Here is an 18,634-nt window from a genome sequence, read left to right as displayed (position 1 = left end):
GTCATTCCTAATCTTCCTCTTTACCCTACCCAGACAACCCCAAACTGGCATTGCTTTGCAGCTCCTAATCCTGGTTTCTTGGAGTAAGTTATTTTATCTTCTGCCCCCATCTCAGCAGACTTTGTCCCAGTTTAATTTTCCTCTTATTCTGGGTTCAACTTTTGTCCTTTTGTATTGAAATGAGACTGCTGCTTCCTTAATATATCCTGATGGTCTGCTAGGATATATTAAAGAAGGGGAATTAGATGCATCCTGCCTTGGATGGGACCTCCTGGGAGATGTCCTGGTCAGGACCAAGAGCTGTGGTACTCGTAGTCTGAAATGAAATTGGACCGTTCATGTTTATTTTAAAAGGGTACTGACTGCACTTTTCCAAGTGTTTGTAAATTTGGGATTTTCAGGGAATAGAAAGCCATACGTCTGACTGAGATCATCCTTCTGTGAAATTTCATGCACCTGCTCAAGAGCATAATGGGTGTAGGAATATTTCAGATAAAGGGTTTCCAAAGGGTAATGCAAGTGATGTAATTTTCCTTAGGTCTGTCTGCTGTAGACTGTGCAACTCTTTGGTGTCCAGTAATAAAGCTGAGGGAGACATCTAGCAGGAAAAAATTCAACTTGCATAGTTTGGCAAAGTTACGCCTCATGGTTTTATCACTGGAAAGAATAAGATGACATTTTACTGCTTCTCCCCACAAACCCTCTCTAAGAAAATGAGGCTTTGGTTTCACACAGCTCAGCCTCCAAAAGCCAATGCTAGCTGTTACCCAGCACTGCGCTTCCTCCTCTGCTGTCTTCGCAAAACCCCGTGCTGGCTGTTCCCTAATGCTTAGCACTTTGCTCTCTCTTCTGCTCTTACAAGGTAACCAGCACTCTGACTTCTTAAAATCGGTGCCAGTTTCTTTCCCCAAGAACTGAAGGAGACTGCCGTGTGACGTGAAAGCGAAGCCACTGAAATGCCAAGAGGGACAAGAGGTGCCCGTTGCTCCCACTCAGCCCTGCACCAAGTCACCTGCCAGGGCGAAGCAAAAACTCTTTGCTCTGTTTTGGAGGAACATTACTGTTCTGCTGGTTGTGACCCCTTGAGCCAGCTCCCCGTGGAGGCTGAGGAGGGCCCTGCAGTCAGGCACTGCTGGCACCAGGGATGCAGGGATGGAGGGAGGGTGCAGACGAAGAGGTGGTCTGCAGGCAGCGGCCCCTTACAGCCAGCTGGCTCTGAGTCAGAGTGGCCAGTGAAGGGGATGGGGTATGGCTTGCACCTGATCGCACCTTTTCTCCACCGCTTTTTTTCAATTTACGATAAATTACACTTTTTCTGGTCTTTTGTAAGCATACCTGCCTTCAGCCTTTTCCTACAAGTTAATCTCTCAGACTGTCTCAGTATTGTGAAGTGAATTGTATCAGGGACTGCCTACTTGAAAATACTCAACTTATCTGAGTAAGCTTCTATTTTCTTATAAGGACAAGTGTTCTTTGAAGACCTTGCAATTTTGTCTCAGAGGTTAATTGTGGTAGTTATCTGGTTTGGTTTGGTTGTTTCTTTTAAGGACTGAAGCTCAAAGAGCATAACAGGTAGACTTGAGGTGCCACCTGTTTCTAGCAGTCTCCACTGAGCAGTGGATCCATAGTTGTGTCCATAGCAGCAGTTGCTTGTAGTACTGGAAGAAGAAATGGAGTCAAAACAGTTGATGGAAACTTTCTGTATCCCTACCAAGGGGTTAGGTAGGTGTTTGGTTCAGAGGAATAGCGTGCTTTCTTGTACTTTCACGTCTCTTGCTGGATGTTTCAATTTGTGGCTTTACCTGGCTCATTGCCCTCTGTACTTTTATGATCCTTTTACAGTCCTCCTGAGTAACCTGGCTTCCATTTATTGCATTCAAGTTTTCTGTCACTGGAAAGTTCTTGGTGCCTGTGCTTCCTATCTTTCTCTCTCATTGCGATGCTCTGTGCTGGTGTTGCTTGGCTTGGTACTTCTGATCAGGTCCCACATACTGTGTCAGAAGATTTTGCGTGCTACAATTGATCAAGCAGCACAAATGAATACAGATAATGCAAATTTGTACAAATAATGCAAATAATGAATATAGTGCTCTAGGAGAAATAAGTTATGCTAATTGAGATTTTTAAAAGGGTTATTGATTCTTCTGCTTGCTGAACGTAGATCTTGAGATTTCTCAGGGGGGAAATCTGGTATCAGAAAGCGCTATGAATAATTTTTGTGATGGGAGGGAAAAAATGCGAGTCACCCAGAAACTCCAGGGCAACAAAAAGGCACTAGAAAATCTTTGGTCTGTAAGTTGGGGAAAAAGAAAGCAAGAGACTGTACCATTTCAGTCCTGGATCTTATCAATTATGAAGTTTGTAAAACAGGAAGGGGAAGAAAGTACTTGCTGAGTGACGTGCAACATCTGGCCAGAAATTAAACATTCCAAAATGTTTCCTAAAATTGCTTCTTGGTAACTTCACTAGGCTATTTTAAATTCTTCTACAATGTTTTGCTCTGTATCTCTCTCTCTAGTGAGACCATCAGGATCATGTTGTCTGCAACACCCCCAAACATACACAGACGGTTGTGCACGGCAGCACAAGCCCAAAGGATGCTGTTTATGTTCTCTGACTGCTAAACCTGATTATTTGAAGTTCACAGAAGAAAGTTGTGCTTAACCACAAAAGCAGGGGCAAAATACTGCTAATGTGTTGCAAAACAAGTTCAGACAGAAAGTTTTGATGTGTAGTCCAAACCTGAGTTTTAATTCTGATGGATAGAGTTGTTACAAATCTCTGAATTTTTAGTCTTTAGCATTTCCCCTCCTTCTCACACCTGGTTTTGAGATTCTCTTTTATCTTTAATTGTATCCCTTTGGCCTGGTATTCCCACGCCCTGAATTGTTCCATTTTCACCCCTCCTTCCTTTTCTCTGAGTTCTCAGACTGGAAAAACACTTTTTTTTTTTTTTTTTAAAGCGTGAAAAGTATTTTTCCCTGTGGAATAGCTGTAATCTTAATTTAATCCAATTACATCATCTAACATATTAGCTGGATGCATTTGTCGGCAATTGACCTTTTTAAAATCTGTGTCCTTGGATTACAGAGCTGATGTCTTACAGAGACAAACAGAGCTGTTTCATGCCTTTAGAAGCTGGCCGCTGATGGGCCACCTGAGGGCAGGAGCGTGGTGCCTGTGCTGGCTGGAAGGATGCAGGTAGCTCAGTTTAGCCCTGTCATTGATGATTTGGTCCCTCACCCTTTTGCACAAAACAGAGAAGAGTGGCTTGAGCGCTCTGCACATGCTGTTATCCTGTGGGTTTATAAGAGTTTCATCTGCTTTAACTCGCCTTTTAATAAGTTTGAGGTTTGCAAATGGAGTCCAGCAAAAAGATGCCAGCTATCCGAAACCAAATGCATGTAAAGTATTTAGAGCCTTCTGTAGGTCACAGATCCAAAGGAAAATGCGGAAACTAACTGTCCAGTACAGAAATAGCTGGCTACAAATCCATAACAAAATGTATTATTTTTGTTTCACTGAGGAATATGATGCAACTCTGTGTTGAGTCTAAAGAGCAAGCAAATAAAATACTCTGAATTATTCAACCTAATTGGATAAACAGCATTCTTTAGAAAATTTTGTTAGACACAGAACTTCTTTTTCTTCTTTTCTTCTGTATCTTCCCAGGTAATGTTCTTTCTATTGTTAGGATAACAAACATCCGCAGATTAAATTTCAGTAACTTGAGGCATATGGCAGAATGCTGAATTGTTTCCAAAGATAGCAGATTGGATTTCTGTCTAGGAACAAAATTCATATTGGTAGTAGTTTTCATTGCAGTTTGTCTGTGTGTTACATAGTTCAGTAGTTTCTTCTTTTGTTGTTTTTTAATTCAAAGTGTCGTATGCGGCTTTCCTTTGAGCTGTATGGAACATTCAGCTGATCTTCAGGCATCATCTTTCTGATACTGCTCATGCTCCACCTGGCTTTTCTGTCGGTAGCTTTAATGCAAACCTGCGAGTTAGTGTGAAATGAATGTAGCAGTTGTGCTTTCAACAAAGACAAAAATTGCTGACATGCAGAGAACAGTTGTCCAATGCTGCTCTTGATATGTGTAGAATTTAATAGATGGAAGATTGATAATGTTCAGACTTACTGGAACTGGTCCACTCAAGAGAGTGGAGAAAGAACTTAGCTTGCAATACTACTAATATTTCAGTAGAAGTGTAGCTCTCTGCATGTATATATATATATATGTGTGTGTGTGTGTGTGTGTATACATGTGCTTGAGAGATTGTCTTTGGTTTTCTTACTGAAACGTTCTCAACTCGTGAAGGTAGAAATGTTTCATATGTGTTTAAGAAAGTCTGCACTGGACTGTCACCTAGCTTTTAAAATCTAAAATCTGCTGAATTTTCTGAATAAATCCGTCAGTCTAGCCTTTGTCAGTGAAATATTTAGTGAAATGAATGAAATGAATCCACTTTAGGATTACAGTAAATAGTCAGATTCCCTCATGATGAATGAGAGTTAAGAACCTGTGTGGAAATAGTGCCTTGCTCTGAAAAGGTCACTGCTCTCTGCCTTTCCCATTGCCCCAGTATGCAGTTAGATAATGTGAAATGCACTGCTTAACACTTCTTGTTTCTTTAACAGGCAAAACGAAGGCTGGAGCTAGGAGAAAGTGGCCACCAGTACCTTGCTGAAGGACTAAAGACTCCAAAGGGGAAAGGAAGAGCGGCAACAAGAAGTCCAGATAGTCCAAAAAGTAAGGGAACTTACTTTTGGCACAGGTTTTTCAATTTTCCTAGCTTGAGAACAAAGCAAACCAGTACAATGTGCTGCATCACCCAGCTAAAAGAGAGTGTGTGTTGCTGTCCTCACCTGGATGCACATGCAGCAAATTCAAGCACGCAGCCAGGCAACATGCTGTGTGGTCAGTGGAGAGCTGCTGAGAGGCTGCAGAGGCTCCTGGCTGCTGGATCCGTCCTGCTGCAGGCTGGGCAGCCTGCAGCTTCTTTGGTCCAGGAACCATCTTCAGCCAAGGGCATCTAGCTGGGTACTCTTAGGAGAGGTAGATGCTGAAGAATCAGAGTATTATGATGGGATCAAATCAGTTATGAGGCAAGGCTAATCAGGGAAGTCTCTTCTTCAATGACTAAAGTTATGGCAGGTGATTGGCAGGGCTCATTTCCCCAGGCAGGGATTTGCAAAGAACGGTAGCTGTGCTTCAGCGATGTTAAATGTTCAGTGCTGTCTGTGGCCTCTGATCTGTCTTCTCTCCCTGCAATACAGCTAGATTATTGCTGCCACTGTTTAGTGTCTGTTTTAAATTGAAGTGCATTCTCACAGAAGCTCGATATACCATTCAGATCACAGGATACGGCTGCAGTGTTGATAAGGCTGTGTAGAGGACTTTGTTGCTGCATGAGAAGGAACACATGCCATTTGAGGTGGGGGGTCAAGTAGCCTCTTGCCATTCTTATGCTGATCCTCTTATTTTTCCCTAACCCCCAAATTTAGAAACCAACCAACCAAAACCAACAACAACAAAACCCACACCGTGCTCTAAATACACGATGCCACTTAACCGAGATGACTTCCTCCATTTCCCAGTACAAACAAGCCTTGAATCTCCCAAAGAACATGGTGCAGGTGGCTTTCTTTGCAAGCAGGCAATGAATTGGTTTTCACTGAAAAGCCATCATATTCTTAAAAATATTTCGTGGCAGTCTAAAATTTTACTTTCAGGTGGGATTTCAGTTTAGACTGACTTTCTCAATTAAGTGTGAGACCTGAATCTTGAAAATATGGAAATGACCACCAGATCAGCCTAAGACTCATCCTGTGCAGTATTTCACTTAACCTAAAGCAAGTGAAAGGTTTGAGTAGTACAATAAAGGTTTTGCTAACAGCGATGATCATACCACAGGGAAACTTTCAACCCAGCAGGCTTCTAATAATGTCTGGCTTATTTCCCTTGACACAAAGGCCTTGAACGTTCAGAATTAGAAATTATTCTGATCCATATATTTAAACTCTTAAAAACTCATCTATTAAACATATTGATGCTACACTTGTGTGTGAAAGCAGCGAATTATAAGATTGAAGCCATTTGCTGACTTCTCATTTAAAAGAAATGGATGCTCTTGCTCTGTTTGAGCATTATTTGGTTATGGAGAAATTATGATTATAAATTGCATCTCATGTCAATCTCATCTAATTCACTTGAGCATTTTGTAAATCGTGGAGTCTGGCACTGACGGAATCTGTCATTTTGTTCACCCACTGAAGTACACCTAAGTCCTGCTCAATTGCATGTGAAACACTTATCTTACAAGAGGGGAAAATCAAACCCTGATGAAAGCTGGCTATCAGCCGGATGAAGGAGAGTCATAGGGGGATTTTTGGTATTGCTGCCAGGATAAATAGATACTAAAAATACTATTAAGAATTCACATAGTGAAAGCCAAAGTAGAATATTGCTATATGTAACCGTCAGGCTAATGGAAATATTTGCATTTAAAAAAATACACGTATTTGCTCATGTACCTGTGATTTTTGGAAAAGTACATCTTGAAATACAAATAAATACCCAGTGGTAAGTTGTGTCAGTGCAGAAGTTTGAGAGATTTCTTTAGTTAATATGAAAGAAATGTCTGTAATATGCATCCTTTCATTTCTGGATACTGCCTTTGGAACCAATGAGAAAATTGATTTGTCTTTCTTTTTTTCTTCTCTCTCCAAGCTCCAAAATCTCCTTCAGAAAAGACTCGGTATGATACATCACTTGGACTTCTTACAAAGAAGTTCATTCAGTTGCTGAGCCAGTCTCCTGATGGGGTCCTAGATTTGAACAGAGCGGCAGAGGTCCTCAAGGTGCAAAAAAGGAGGATTTACGATATCACCAATGTACTGGAAGGCATCCATCTCATTAAGAAAAAATCCAAAAACAACATTCAGTGGATGTGAGTATTCATTATCCTTTTCCATTCCTCCTGTCTGGTTTCACTCTCTTACAGGGTAGCAATATTATTCTTCTCCCACTTTCCCTTCTAACGTTTTGCTCCAAGCAATCATCCAAAGTGCCTTGTATCAGGACAAAACTTTCTTGTTCAGTTAATTAGGACATATTTTCAGTGTATAAATAGTGTTTCTCAAGGAAATTAATCCCACATTTTATCTGATTACTGGATTAACTAATTTGTTTCTGCAGGTGGAAGAAGTTTGTGTGCACATCTTTACCTACTGTCTTCCTCAGTCTTTTTCAGGGTGTAGTTAAAGTAGAGGGGAGTTAGACACAAGATTTTGCAAATGCTCAGTAATATTCTACTTTTCTATCTTGAAATGTGTTGTCATGATAATAAAATGTTGTTTTTTTTCTGGAATGTGTAGTTCATGTTGACACACCATGGGCAGGTTTAGGAGGAAAGGCATAAGAAATTGATGTGCAGTGTAAAACCCTGCCTTTTTGCTTTCCTGTAGCGTGGTGTCCAGCTTTACAAATGTTCAAAAGGTGTCTTTGTTCTTTGGGTTTGTAGGGGCTGCAGTCTGTCAGAGGATGGTGGCATGATGGCACAGCGTCAAGGCCTCACAAAGGAGGTGACTGAACTGACTCAGGAAGAGAAGAAACTGGATGAGCTAATCCAAAGCTGCACCCTGGACCTCAAGTTGCTAACAGAGGACTCAGAGAATCAGAGATATCCTTTTTGCCAAAACCTCAAAGATGGTCAGTCTCCTTGCTGTTCCTGTAATACCAGGAAAAGTCTTCCAAGGAATGTGATACGCAGCATCAGACACTTCCACAGATTCACTAACTGGTTTTGATGTATTTTTATCTGAAAGTTACCTAAACCACTTGTACCTGGAATGCACAAAAAATAAAAAAGTGGTACATGAAGTAGCCCATAACAATGTTCACATAAGAGTAGAACCAAGAATTTAGCTGATTAATGAGTGATGACATCCAAAGCCCTGTGCTATTTAGACTGTTTTGAGCTTATAGCAAACCCCATTTTGTATGTGCAGAAGGCATGGAGACAAAGACTTTGTGAGATAACAGGAGTATGTGTGTGTACTCATTATGCAATACTTTTTTTTTTTTTTATATTAAACTTTGTACATAAATTACAGACACAGAGAGGAAAATAAATTTGGGAGTCAGTTTAGTTTGAAGCTTGCAACAAATTTTCAAATTTCTTTGGTTAGCGAATCTATAATAAAATATAGAAAATTATTTAAATAGTTTTATGAGCTCCTCAAAAAGTCTATTTTAGACTAAATTAATGTAATAGCAATGCTCGATCACATAAAGTTTGTGTGACTTTTGGTATTTTGGCTGCTAAAACCTCTCATAATTAACTAGTTCTCATTTTCAGTAGGTTTCCCACCTGTTAGCAACAGAGGAGAGCATTTTATTAAATACTGATGTGAAAACTTTTATTACTTTACATGGTCAGTAGTTCTTAAAGAGCATCTAATAAACTTATACTCTGTTTTGAAGGATAGCAAATAACTATGGGAGTGTCAGTGTCAGTAAAAAGTAGTGTGAGTAATGCAAATACTGTCTTCTGACTGCTTACATCTCAAAATCCATATGAACGCGAGATCGCTGAGTGGTACAGAGAGTAAGGTCAGCACTGTCCTCAAGTAAGAGTTTGGTCCGTGAAGAGGTTTAAGGGAGACAAAGCTGGGTATTACGATTCCCTATTTGTATTACCACCTATTGGTGTGGTAGAGATCCTTGCCCTGTAGTAGCTGGCTCCCTAGGGGATGGGTGAGGAGGAATCACTTAGCAGTATGCTGCATGGTCAGGCACATGTAGAGCTGTTGGTCTCGTGCTCTCAGATGTAGGAGAGTATAGTCCCAAAATCCTTTTGTGACTCCAAGTTTACGGATAATACTAGAGATTATTGAGGAAGTAAAGCTGAAGTGTACAACCTGGGGATGAATCTGATCGCATCCCAGCACTGTCTTTAGCTTATCTCACTGAAAACTCACATAAGATGGCTCACTGAACGTTCAAGGAGCTGAGAAGCCTCTTCCTTTGGTTAATCTCTGAAGGCAAAATTTCGGCTTTAGAAGGTTTTTCTTTTTCCTCATGATTATGTGGGATCTAAACACTGTGCCCAACCCGTGTACTTTCTAGTCTCTCTTTAAAAACAGTCAAAAAATAACTGATTGCAACCTTAAATGTTTTGGTATGTGACCAACATTATTTTGGGGAGCTTTTGGATATGGCATCGAAGGTTGTTTTATTTGAAAGACAGGGAATCCTTTCCTTTGTTCATATCGCATCAGACACTGTTGCTCTAATTTGTACTTTGGATTTGCAAACCTTGCTGTACCTTCCCAAAGGAGTGGTATAAGTCATGGTAAAAGCCATTTGCATGAAAGCTGACCTGCCATTTTGCCTCCTGACCTGATACTTTGCATTTGGTCCAAGTTAGATGTGAGATGTATGGGTTGTTGAGCTTGGGCAGGTTGTGCTGCACAGTAACAGCACACATTCAACTAAATCTTCCACATTTATGCTCCAGAAAGTGTAATGATAAATGAGATCCTGTTTCTACAGGGTAAACATGTTAGATAACTCACAGATGACAAAAATAAAGAGCTGGAAGCGCTTGCATATGATGCTGGCTGTTTGCTGTTCCAAGCACTCAGTCACACAGGTCAGTAACTGAGGCACCATTGTGCAGTAACCCACCAAAACACTCGCGCTGCATTGAGCAAGTCCATGCTGAACAGCCAAACATTCATGTTCATTCCATGCTTATGCAGAACTCGAAATCGACTTTCTACACTGTGAAGTTGTTTAAAGTAGCTGTTTAAACAGTTCTTTAAAATAGTTGGGCTACCTAGATAAATGTTTACCTAAGGAGAAAAAAAACACAAACCCAAAAACCATCAAGTGAAAATTGATATTTTCATTTTATTGATGACTTCAAAAATATATTGTACATGTGCATCTATAACATGCATCTGTAAACTCCTTTATACTTTTCTGTGATTTCCAGTTCATTTGCATGTAAAAATTTTTCTTCATGCAGTCTATGAGTAACTGCAGATTGTTGAGCTTTACTTGTACATGTGTGAAGGAAAAGAGATAGCACTCAGAACAGACAACTCCTTTTGTCTCTCAATACTGAGTCCAGCTGTTGGATCAAAGGGGAGTCCTCACTTTGATTACAATTGCAGCCAGTGTAGAGAATAGGAAACTTTGGGCTAAGAGTAAGGTAGCTGTGAGAAAGTGGAAAAATAATTTGCAGAATTTTGCCTTTTCTAGTGGTCTAAATATATTGTAACCTGGGATGGAAAATTCCTTAACAGTGATTACATTAGCTTACGTAACATACCAAGATATTCGAAAAATTAGTGGCCTTAAAGACCAAACTGTTATAGTTGTGAAAGCTCCTCCAGAAACAAGACTTGAAGTGCCTGACCCAGTGGAGGTAAGGAGAGCCTGACTTATCCTGCCAGGTTACCATTTTTGTATACATGGAGCAAGTGATCTGTGAGTTTTACTGTGGAAACTGATGCCCAAGCTGGATTATATTAGCACACAGTACCACATTCATCTGTCTTAAAAGCTTTAGATAGATATTTATTTTTTTAAAATGAAGGAGAATCTTAAAAAGTCATTTTACATAAGGCAATCGTTATTTGTTCCTTTTCTCTCAATTCCAGGGTAATCCATGCTATTTACAGATTATTCTCTCTTCTTACACTTTATATAAAAAAAAAAAAAAGAGCTTTTCCTTGTCAGCTGAAAATTCCCTATTCATAAGCCTCTAAAATCTTTCTCTTAAGAGATTCAGCTCTTATTTTTCTAGCTTTATGTAGTTTTTGTCAAAAAGTTCATGGATAACTCAAAGGCTTAAACATCTGGATGACTCATATTACTGATATCCTAATTACAAGTGACATATGTTTTTCTGTAAAATTCTCTTTTTTGAAGTTTTAAAATTATTGTAGAAACTTATTTTTCTCCTAGAATCTGTTCTAAACCTTCTTTCATCATCTCTGCTTCATTGAAACTGATTTTAACACATCTGCATTAAACTTCTTACATTCTGCTAGCACACTTTTTGTTCGCTATTGTGAAATGTGTAGGAATGGGGTTTTCTTTTTCTTCTTTATTACAATCCCTTCTGTTTCTGAAGCTGCCTGGGTGCATCTTTGTCTTTCTTCTGTTGCCCCTTGTTGCTCAAGCCACAGTCTCTCACTGCCGGTTTTGTCTGTGAGATATCTGGCCCTACTTCCTTTGTCCTCATTTGGTTTCTTTTCCTTATTTCAGGTAGGTGGCTAGGGTAAATTAGTCACTTTTCACTTCCTTTACCTGATTTTACAATTATGGAGAAAATACTTCAGGTGATTCTTCTTTGAATATACCCTCAGGGAGCAGTTTTATATAATTCCTCTCCTAGTTTATGAACTATATGGTTCATCTGCAGCTGGAATTTTAGCTCTTGATGGCAAAAGTGTGCTGTTTTACAATTTCTGGTTAAAATGGAGACCCAAGTATGCTGGACAAATGTAAATGCTTTGCATGAGACAGAGCTTTAGAGAGGCATTTAGTGTACCTTATTTTTTCACTCAAAATGCAATCAGAGATAAAGCTAAAACTCAAAATCCTCCATGCTGTGTTCATGCCTCTACCTTATTCTTTTGTCTTTAATGTCTAGCTGGTTCTCCTGAGCCCAGAGCTACCTGCAGTCACAGGCTGCAGATATTCATGCTCTATGACTTCTCTTACCAAGATTCTTCACTTGCATAGATCCATTATGGTTTTCATGCTTTCCCCCTCCCCCCCCCCCCCCCCCCCCCCCCTTTGATCCTAGGTGTAGGTTTTGGAAGAAAAAATCATTTTGCTGCAGTTAGGAAGGAATATTTTTTTATCTGTATCCATATATATATATATATATGTACATATATATACACATATACACGGATGCGCATACACACACACCATTATCATTGCTTTCTTCCATGATTCTTTCCCCTAGGCATTACACTTTTAGATTTTTAATTCAGTGAAATCAGACAGGTAGAGAGAGAGAGATGCATGCCATCATTAAAACTAGTGCCTAGACCTCCCTTATCCTATATACCCAACTCACTCATTTGATTTTTCGGCTTCAGGCTGTAAGAAGTCTTATTTCTTTCTCTCATTTGCAGTTATATTTCGGTACTGTCTCCAACTCCTGCTCTCCCCATCTTCTTTTTTCTAATTACCTATAGCATTGCTCTAAGTACTCCTTGCTATTTTCTGTGTCCTGGGGTACTCCTGTTCTTTTGTTCTCTGTATCTGTAAATGCTGTCTGCAATGCTGTCTAACTGCCAAAGCACAAATAATGTGAGGAACTTTTTGTGAAAGGGCACAATGATACGTGTTTGGAAGAAGTTTGCCAAGAGGTATATAATGTCTGTATTCATGCTTTTTTAACTCTATTAATGTAATACAGCTGTAGTAGGTTTATATTTAACCAGAACCATTTACGATTTTCCCTCTTAACACTATGAACAACTTCAGAATTTTTTTTTATCTGTCTGTAGTATGCCATCTCATTTTATTGCATCAGTGTGAAAGCTAAGAAAACTTGACTTTCTGAAATGGATTAAAAGTTCAGGAATACTTCTCAAATTAGAGTTACTTCTTTGAGAGGGCAGAAGGACCTCAAGCTTATTTATAAAATAAGCTTTGCTGATGAAAACAGCTTTTTGTTGTTGTTGTTATTTGGAAAAACTTCCCTGATAAACAGGTGAACTTAGAGCACTTTGAATTCAATCTGAATCAGAGCTGAAAGTTTTTTTGGGGAGTGGGGAGATTCTGGCAAATATACACAAGTACATCTGATATTATTGTTATGAATAACAATAAAACCAAAGTCTTGGATACCATTGTTCTGTTCCATCAGAATGCTCCAGGTTCTTACGGTTGTTAGAAAATGTCAGGAGTTCAATCCTTTACCTCTCTCTGGTTGTGAGGAAATACATAAAATGGTGGGTTTCTGAGATTTGTGGGCTGAAAACAGGAGGAAAAGCTTTTACGTTCTCTTCCAGTTTACAAGATACATTAGCCAAGTCATCCTCAGAAGATGTATGGGGAGTTTCACATTTTTTTGGTCAGTAAAAAAATGTTTAAACATTCACACACCATTAAGAACTTAATGTGAATTGTCAGTTCTGTCAAGTTCATTACTATAACACCTTACTGGCATTTGTTTTGTTAGCAGAGTGCATTGATACATTTATCTAGTACTCAAGGACCTATTGAAGTTTATCTGTGCCCAGAGGAAAATGATGCTCTCAGTCCAATGAAAACCTATAGTCAGGACCACAACGGAAATATCTCAAAAACCATTTCCAAAGGTAAAATGATTTATTTCTAATACTAAAAGCCTTCCTCTGCACTTTTGTACAAGATTTCATATTGAACTTTAGATATCCGGCTCTTATTTTTTGGCTTTATTTTTCTAAGAAGTGAAAAGGTAAGGTAGCCATTTTCCACTATGTCTTTCCGATGCATACTAGGGGAACAAATGTTTTCCTCTGCATCAGGTATTTAAAATAAGTCTCATCTGTAACTGAAGTTTATGCAATATTGAAGAAAAACAATCTTGTTCCTGCAACATTTTCAAATAGGACAGTAGCAGCAAAGATTTGTCTCAGCACCAGGCAGAAATCCTGGTGTATTGGTATATACGGCTGCACAGTGTCACTGATAACATCTGCTGCTTAGAAAGTTTGTTCTTTAAAGTACTTCAGGTGTATGAATTCCACTGAAAAAAATGTCATCTTTCTCTTCATTTTATTCAGTAGTTGTTTAGATGTTGTAAACTAATATTTTTTACTAGAGAAGTCAGTGGTGATAGCACCGTGAATGTTTTTTGAGAAGACCTTTGTAACACATCAAAACAGGCTACAAATGATCTGAACCGAAGGGCATTTTGTTGTTTAAATGATGCTTTATGAAAAGCCCTTTAGACTTTGTGTCATCCATGTCTATTAGTTCTAATGGGATTAAATGTATCATCTTCCCCCCCTACACACCCCTTGTCCCTTCTCTTACAGAAGTGGCTTCTGCTAACTCAGGACAAGGTGACTGCTCAGTAAATATGGCAACAATCTCTCCGCTGGCTTCTCCAGCCAACCTTCTACAGCAGACTGAGGACCAAATTCCCTCAAACTTTGAAGGACCATTTGTGAATCTGCTGCCTCCTCTGCTTCAGGAAGATTATTTGCTGAGCCTTGGGGATGAAGAAGGCATCAGTGATCTCTTTGATGCTTATGATTTAGAGAAGCTTCCTTCATTGGTGGATGAATTTATATACAGCTGATTCTCTTAAAAGATGCCTGTGTCTAAATCATGTTTTTAATGGAATCAAAACACATGCCATCATTCAGAGTTGTCCTCAACTTACCATAAAATAGCATTATTACAGAAACTAGGCTCTTGAACACTTCTGATATTTTAATTTAATATTCCCTAAAATACTACAAACAACAACTGAAGGCTTTTACAAGGTCTTCTTGACCCTAAGCTCCAGCGCCTTGTGAGTCAGCGAGGGCAAGCAGGTGACTGTAAATGTTTTTGTTTTCACACTCCCCCAGTCTCTGCTTCCCATGACAAGTGGGCTTATGGAGAAGGGCTCAATGAACTGGCTTAGTCATAAATAACAATTTTATAATAGTATTTCAGGTCGTGCCTTCTGCAGAGAATGCATGTCTTTTGAGCATCACAACATGGATTGTAGCTGCAGTAAACATAAATATGAAGTAATGCAAAAGTGTGAAATGGGATTCTTCAGCTACTTGTGGGAATGTTTAAATTGCTGTCATAATGCTCATTTTGAGCAGTGTATATGTCTCATTATGAGGTCAAATACTTATGTCCTTAAAAGCTTTTAATAAAAAATACACTGTAAATGTAGTGTATATTGCAAATATTGAAAAGTATAAAGTTCTGCCACTTCTCATAGTAATCACAGATTTTTAAAATGCTTGTGTGTGTGTGTGTGAAAGTAGTTTTTGTTGGTTGTTTTTTTAAACTAGAACGAAGATGCACAGTTCAATTTTACTGCCCCCAGTGTGCATTAGAACTGGTACATAAATTTTTGTGGTACTAAGTGGGGCTTTGTGTTAAGTGCCTACTAGAGATGCACTGTGGGTTTTTCCCTCTATGGAAAACACTTATGCCAAGCTTTGTTTGTTCAATATATCATATTTATCTCAGTGGGTTAGCTTCCTCTGCTTACAGCTTTTTATAATTCTCTTCGCCAGCAAAATGGAACTAATTTTTTTTTTTTCCAAAGTACATAACTGTAAGTACCACATCAACTGAATTGCATTTATTTTTTGAAGATCTTTGGTAGTATAGTATAATACCAATATTTATTTTTTTGAAAGTGAGAGGAATTCTAAGAAGTCTTAAATAATTTTTTTTTTTGAGTGTAAAATATGTTGCCATGTTCTGGGCTAAATTAATGTAATGTTGATTAGATGATGCCCATATAATCCTTTTTGTTTGCATTACCGTTGTGCTTATCTGACATACTCAGAAAATTAGTACTATTTGTACTGTAGTAGAATATTATGTATGCAGGTTTTCTGGTACCATTTGAGTTGCTGCTATGAAAGCTCACACATGAAAAGGCAAGAAGTCACAGTACTAATAAGAAAACTGTATGACTGTGTGAGTTTTGGAATATAACAAATGTATAAAGGGCAACACATAAAGAACTGTTAAACAGTGTTAAGTGTGTGTTTATATGTACAAATGTGTGCATAGATCATTCAGCAGTTGTATTTAAGTTGATATATGTTTCAACTCACACTTTAGTTATCTAGCAGTTTTGTATAATAGAATTAATTTGTAAACACTGCCAGAATATTTTCTAGCTGGTTTGTAATTTTTTAAGAGTTTTTTTAGATGTGGATCTGTAAATAAAATTGTAGTATTTAAAGTTTTCGTCTTGTGGAAGAGGAAAGTAAAAGTTGTGTGAGCATGAAGATTTGTGAGACAAAGGGGCACTTTTGAGGGGGAAAAGAAAATGAAGACTAATGCAGACCATCTTTTTTTTTTTTTTGTACAAATTAAACACTTGTCCCAATGTGTGTGGGCAAAATACTAATCTAATTTAGCTTTGCATTGTATGCTAGTTTAAAAAAACTGTAACATACTGTAAAAAAAAAAAAAAAAAGAACAAAAAAAGCTTTTATGGTGAGTTTTGTAAATAGATTTATTAAAGGATGACCTGTTCTCTAGCTGTGATCTTACCACTTCAAATGGATGTAATTTGAATAAATTTTGTATGGTAATGAATCAATAAAAAGGATTTTTTAAAGAGTTTAGAATTGTATACTACTTTTAAAAATTATTCCTACTTTTGGTGCCTATCATACTTTTTCTTGAAATCTAGCTGTTCATGTTTTTATTATTCATGCTGCTCACACATTTGACACCAGCTATGTTTCAAATCCTTTTTTTTTTTTTCTTTTTTTTGAAATCATGCTAACAATGAGTTCTGTGGTTATTAAGCCAGACTGAAAAAAGAACAAAATAAGACATGTGTAAAGAAAAACAGTAGGAGATCCAGAAATTGAGGTAGGTAGTATAGGTTTATTCTTGGAAATTTCATAGAGACTTAATTTTTCTAAATTAAGTAACATGACGGAAATTGTTGAGGGATGTTAGCTTTCCTCCAGATAGTTGTCCAGAAGTGTCGCTTACTAGTAGCTTTAACAAAAGAGTTCTGCTTATTAGTGAGTCATCTCCAATAGTACTGCACCAGATGCACATTTACTTGTTCCGTCTTTCTGGTCTTGGTGATGTATGGCCAATAAATTCTGAGAGGAAAAAAAAAAAGTATCAGGATCATAAAAATCACAGTAACATGGTTTCCTTGATTAAGTGTTATACTTCTGAGCAAGTCAAGTGTGTTTTTTCATCTTTCCTACACGCAAGGAGAAAGCAACAATTTCACCTCTTTATACCCTTGTCTGTACTCTGCACATAGCAATACTGAAGGGAAGCCTACAGAGAAGATCCTCAGTTATTCTGTATTCCCAATAAACAGTAAGAGGGCCAGAAGGACCGCTTTCTCTGAGCTGTTTATAGCAGTGATGACAATAAATGTCTTCTTTTTGTCCTTCCTGTCATAGCTCCCTGGCCCATCCTGTTTCTCTGATCTATAGCTGCCATAAGCACTTTTTAATTTGCCCCTAGCTTCTGATTGCTGTTTTTCTTTTCTCTTTCCTCTTGCTTCTGCTTTCTACTTGGTTAAGATGTGTTGAGCTGCAGGTAAACAGTTAAAATACTCACTTCTGCTCCTCTGAGCTAGCACAGTGTGCTTCAACATTACTCAGCATACAAATATTAGTTTCAGGTAGGCACTGTTGTGGCCTACATCTGCTGCATTTCTTAGCTGCCAGCAGATGGAAAAAGGATTCTGAGAAATCTGTCAGAACTGGACTGACTGAAGGGCAGCTATACATTCCTTCACTTAGAGGAGTTTACTCCTGGGGAGGTCACTATTTCATTCCTGTATGCTTTCCTGCTTACTCCCTCACCCAGCGCTGCATCTTAGTGATCAGAGAAAAAGGTTATCAAAAAGCTTTGGGCCCTCACTTCCCTGGCTGCTTCCCTTCCATAAGGCCATTAGTTGAGGTACTCTAGAACAACTAAGGGTGTATCTTCTTCCAACCCTGAGCTAAACCTGAGTTTTGTATTTCATTTTCCTAGTAGTTTTTGTATTTCCAAAATGTGTACCTATTTCTGCAAAACCCAGAATGACTTTAGATGGTAAGGCTGAGGCTGGAGTCGGAGTCCATCACCCCTGGGGAGCAGGAAGTAAGCTACGCAGGCCATCTGGGAAGGACATCTTCTAAAGCTCTTTTTGGGGAACTCAGGCACTGAAACTATATTGCCAGTCTTCTCAAGGTCATTGCTGGGGCTTCCAGCTGCTGTCTCTTAAAAAGCAACTTTCCCAGGTGGCCATAGCTAAACTTTCTTACCACAGTCATCTGTTTCCCTTGCCACCTGCTGGGGCACTACCAGCAGCCTCTGTGCAGCTTGATTGCTTTTTATGAACATGCTACAAAAGCATTTGAGACTTGCGAGCTTCAAAAGCACTTATAGGGTTCCCTCCATGTTGTGGCTACATCCTAGGACTGAATAGGACTGTGCTGGCACAAGGGCTGCTTGATATTACGAATTCTTGGCAGTGGGACAAAGTAAGGGCTCTGCCGGATCATGCTGAAACTGATCAGCATGGCCTATTTCTGTCACTAGGTATGGGACTCGCAGAGAGCTGCTGTTATTCCTACCCGGGAGCTGCTCTGGGAGCTCCCTGCCTCCCCTTAATAAATACCGTCCTGTGAATCTTGGCCATCTGGAGATTTTGGATAGGTCTCACAGGCTATCTATGCTCTGCTCTTTTGGTCGACCACAAAATAGCGCTGATGTCTGCCCAGTTTTGTTTAACCACAGGGCTAACTAACACTTGGCTAGTCAAGATAACTGTGGGGTAGGGCAGTGATCCCAGAATAGAAAAGTTTAATTCAAGGACTGCAAATTAAATAACTATAAAAAAAATAATAATAAAAAAAAAAATAAACACAGGAAACTGGAAAGGGAAGAGAATCC

At 38.9% G+C, this 18,634-nt stretch overlaps 1 protein-coding gene across 4 annotated transcripts in view; it reads left to right on the top strand.

Moving 5' to 3' along the window:
• Positions 1 to 16,337, top strand: part of E2F3 (E2F transcription factor 3) — a 44,634-nt gene extending 28,297 nt beyond the window's left edge. For 3 of the 4 annotated variants that reach the window (XM_068674730.1, XM_068674734.1, XM_068674733.1), the window contains exons 2-7: positions 4,642 to 4,753; positions 6,734 to 6,953; positions 7,527 to 7,687; positions 10,327 to 10,439; positions 13,221 to 13,359; positions 14,062 to 16,337. In XM_068674730.1, coding sequence (XP_068530831.1) covers positions 4,642 to 4,753; positions 6,734 to 6,953; positions 7,527 to 7,687; positions 10,327 to 10,439; positions 13,221 to 13,359; positions 14,062 to 14,327 — 1,011 coding nt within the window. In that variant the 3' untranslated portion in view covers positions 14,328 to 16,337. The remainder of the gene's footprint in view (positions 1 to 4,641; positions 4,754 to 6,733; positions 6,954 to 7,526; positions 7,688 to 10,326; positions 10,440 to 13,220; positions 13,360 to 14,061) is intronic. The other variant, XM_068674732.1, reaches the window with a different exon arrangement.
• Positions 16,338 to 18,634: the final 2,297 nt, after the last annotated feature.

This window comes from Anas acuta, chromosome 2, assembly GCF_963932015.1.
Source record: "Anas acuta chromosome 2, bAnaAcu1.1, whole genome shotgun sequence".
Lineage (NCBI taxonomy): Eukaryota > Metazoa > Chordata > Aves > Anseriformes > Anatidae > Anas > Anas acuta.
The sequence above is the reverse complement of the archived record's forward strand: the minus strand, read 5'-3'. Positions and strand labels throughout refer to the sequence as shown.